The following is a 3,733-nucleotide window of genomic DNA, read 5'->3' as shown; positions in this document are numbered from 1 at the left end:
GAGACACATACACCATAAGAAGTTGATGAATCTATGGCTCATAAATTACCCAATCTTCCATAGCTGAGAATTCTGCCATCTGAGTCTCCATTGTTAGCTGCTAACAAAAATGTCAGTCTCCCAGAGTTACATTGCACATAACCTTGAAAACTGGCATTTTCATTCTAAGGACAACTATATACTTAGAACAGACACATTTTCAGGGAGAAATCCATTTTCTGAGCACTGACCTATGCCTAAAACTGTCTCCTATCCTGTGCCAGGCTCAACAATGTCCAAATGAACAGCAAGGTGCTCTCAGGAAACTTTCCAACTTTTGTTACCAAAATTTCATCTGAAACTATATCCACAGACACATGTTACACCAAAGCTCAACAGGCCTCTAATGATGTCTGTGGGTGCCAAGGGGGAGTATGTGAAAAGCAGAGGCTGAGGCTTCCAGCAAAGATTCCGACAGGACCAATTACTAATCCTCTGAGACTTGAGAGGTCAGTGCATTACCAAAGTGCAGGCACTCTGCCAAAGTCTATTTAAATATTTGTCTAGAATCAATGAAGAAAGAATTAAAGGATTTTTAACTAAACAACAGAAGCAGAGTATATATGAACAAGCTTAAGATTCATATGTGAGACACTGCACCCAAGCTTAAGGGGTCTGAGGAGGAATGAAAAAGAATTATCTTTACACTGCTCGTGGACTTTGGGAAACGTAAATTTGGCAGGATTTAAAAATCTATATCTAATATCTACCCAATCAAGTGGATCTGATGCACTTATATATTTTATGGTTCCATATGCTACATTTTTCTGAATTAAAGTTTTTCCTTTTCCCATTATTTTTACTTTAGATTAAATATACTTCTGAGATCTTAAAAATAAATGTATTCTCAAGATGTGTCAACATTTTCATAGGAGGCCATGAAAGTGAGTAGAAATTAAATCCTAGAGTATTGAAGTTTCCTAAATAAAACAGCTCATTTCTGGGCAAGTTCAGAATGATAATGGAACCAAAGTAAACTAAAATGACCAGGACTTGGACAACTGTCCAAGTGTCTGAGAGAGAATTCCGGTGATGCTCTTGTTAGTTGACGGAGTATATTTGCAGCTGTGGTGCTACACGCTCAGGAGAAGAAAACATGACTGGGTACAATCCAAAAACAGTGGAACCCACAACCGACTAGATCCAGGTCAGTAGTAATTCAATCTTTTTCCACAAATTTTAAGCAGATTAACTTAATTTATCCAAATTATTTTCACCAAATAGTTTTTGTAGCTAGATACTGTGAACTGAAGGTAATATTTTTCTCTAAAAATGAATTTGAGCACAATGACATTAAAATAGCTGTAGAAAATGTGATCTGTAATGCTGCCACACAAGATGTTGTTGAGAACTACTAAGGTCACTTATATAACATCAAGGTTAGCATGTATGTAGAAGTAGATTGATTCATTACTTTTCTACATGTTTATTTGAAATTGTTTCCCCTTTTCACGACTTCCATGTTGCCACACTGAAGTCTGAATTTGTGGACTAAACTTATGAAGGATGATGAATCACTTAGTTCCCACCTATAGCAGCAGTCATGGATAGAGAAGAAACAAAGAGACATAGCTTTCTGGAAAACAAAAGATAATCTCCTCACCTTTATTGAAGTTGAAAGGTCCTGATGCTGACTTCTGTGCCTATAAACCTTTGAGGAAAAATATGTTGTTATATTCCTTAGCAGGGATAGGGAAAGGAGAAAAAGAGGGGGAGAAGGAATAAAATGTCCTATGATCATTTGTAACAAGGACTCACTATGGAAAATTCATGTGTAGATCATTCAAACAAAGAATAAATTCTTGTATATATTCAATTGTTCCACTAATTAGTAATGAAGACTTCAAGTTCATCTTTTTTTTTTTTAATTTATCATTTTTTTTATTCAAGTTCATCTTAATTGATTAAACTATGTCAAAGGAAAAACATATTATCGTAGGTAACATTTCTGTCTCAATGATAGGAGATTCAAGGAAACTTCATGACTCATTTAATTCCATTTGTAAAATGTGATTAGGATTATAGATCTATTTGGGAGCAGGATTCTTTTTATTTAAAGACTAACTGATTGATTGATTAGAGAGAGCACGCACAACAGACGGACAAGCAGAGGCAGAAGCAGAGGTAGAAGCAGACTCCCCCTGAGCAGAGAGCCTGAACCTGGACTCAATCCCAGGACCCTGGGATCAGGGCCTCATCCAAAGGCAAACACTTCACTGACTGAGCCACCCAGACACCCTTTTCCTGTGCTTGTAACATACTGTCATTATTCACCTTATATGAATAAGATAAATTTAATATCTTTCTGTTCTTTTTTACAAATATCTCCAAAGCGGTTGCAGTGAGTGGAAGGTGTGGCTTCCTCTTTAGTCACATATCTTGGGTCGTGATGGAAGATTTCACTGTTGAATGGATGGTGATGGACGTGATGGAAGATTTCAGGGTTGAGTAGCAAAATGCTACTCAGAAATTCTCTGATCTTTCCAGATGGACCATAGGCTCATGACCTAAGCTGAATCCATGGGAAGGACAAGCAATGTAACAGAATTCATTCTGCTGGGCCTGACTCCGAACCCAGAACTGAAGAAATTCTTATTTGCTTTGTTTTTAATCACCTATTTGATCACAATGGCAGGTAACCTCTTTATCTCCATCACCATCTTCATCAGCCCAGCCCTAGGATCTCCCATGTACTTTTTTCTGTCCCACTTGTCTCTTATAGATGCTTTCTACTCTTCTTCCATAGCACCCAAAATGATCTTTGACTTGATCTCTGGCAAGAACACCATATCCTTCAATGGCTGCATGACTCAGCTCTTTGCTGAACATTTCTTTGCTGGAGCAGAGATCACCCTATTAGCTGTCATGGCCTATGACCGCTATGTAGCCATCTGTAGGCCCTTGCATTACATGACCATCATGAGCCGACCTGTCTGTTCTTTCTTGGTGGGAATGGCTGTGATTTTAGGCTTTCTGCATGGAGGGATCCAGGTATTGCTCATGGTCCAGTTGCCATTCTGTGGCCCCAATGCCATTGACCATTTTATATGTGATTTAATACCTCTCCTGGAATTAGCCTGTACAGACACTCACACTTTGGGACCCATGATTGCCGCCAACAGTGGGTCACAATGTCTGCTCATTTTTTCTATGCTGGTTGCTTCTTACATTGTCATCCTTTACTCTATAAGGACTAAAAGCCCTGAAGGACGCCGCAAAGCCCTGTCTACCTGTGCTTCTTACATCACTGTTGTCATCTTATTCTTTGTACCTTGTTCATTCCTGTATCTGAGACCCATGACCTCCTTCCCTGCTGACAAGGCTGTGACTGTGTTTTGTACCCTAGTCACACCCATGCTGAACCCTCTAATCTACACGCTCAGAAATGCAGAAGTCAAAAATGTCATGCAGAAACTCTGGGGGCAAATAATGAAAATTGGTGATAATAAAACTTGGGATTAGAGTATTTACATAAAAATATCTAGTCAAAATTTGGAGATTTATTACCCTTCCTAGTTGATTAGACATGGGACAGTCAATTATTATGTCTGGATCACTTTTCTCAGAAGCATATATTTTATGGGCAGGATCAACAAACCCACTTAACAAAGTAGACATGGTGTCTAGAGCCTACAATAATTCTAGGAGCCCTGGAAATTGTTGATTTCTTTTAAAATGGGAGGAAAAAATTAAT

At 38.5% G+C, this 3,733-nt stretch overlaps 1 protein-coding gene across 1 annotated transcript; it reads left to right on the top strand.

The window, feature by feature from the left end:
• Nucleotides 1–2,559: 2,559 nt before the first annotated feature.
• Nucleotides 2,560–3,501, top strand: LOC116599863 (olfactory receptor 4C45-like). Its single transcript, XM_032359815.1, has one exon. It carries the CDS (start codon nucleotides 2,560–2,562, stop codon nucleotides 3,499–3,501), a length of 942 nt encoding a protein of 313 aa, XP_032215706.1.
• Nucleotides 3,502–3,733: the final 232 nt, after the last annotated feature.

The sequence above is a fragment of the Mustela erminea genome, chromosome 9 (genome assembly GCF_009829155.1).
Source record: "Mustela erminea isolate mMusErm1 chromosome 9, mMusErm1.Pri, whole genome shotgun sequence".
Classification (NCBI taxonomy): domain Eukaryota; kingdom Metazoa; phylum Chordata; class Mammalia; order Carnivora; family Mustelidae; genus Mustela; species Mustela erminea.
The sequence above is the reverse complement of the archived record's forward strand: the minus strand, read 5'-3'. Positions and strand labels throughout refer to the sequence as shown.

Bases quoted from the DNA above. Each gene is read 5' to 3' on its own strand.
- LOC116599863 (XM_032359815.1), top strand. From the start codon at position 2,560: ATGGGAAGGACAAGCAATGTAACAGAATTCATTCTGCTGGGCCTGACT.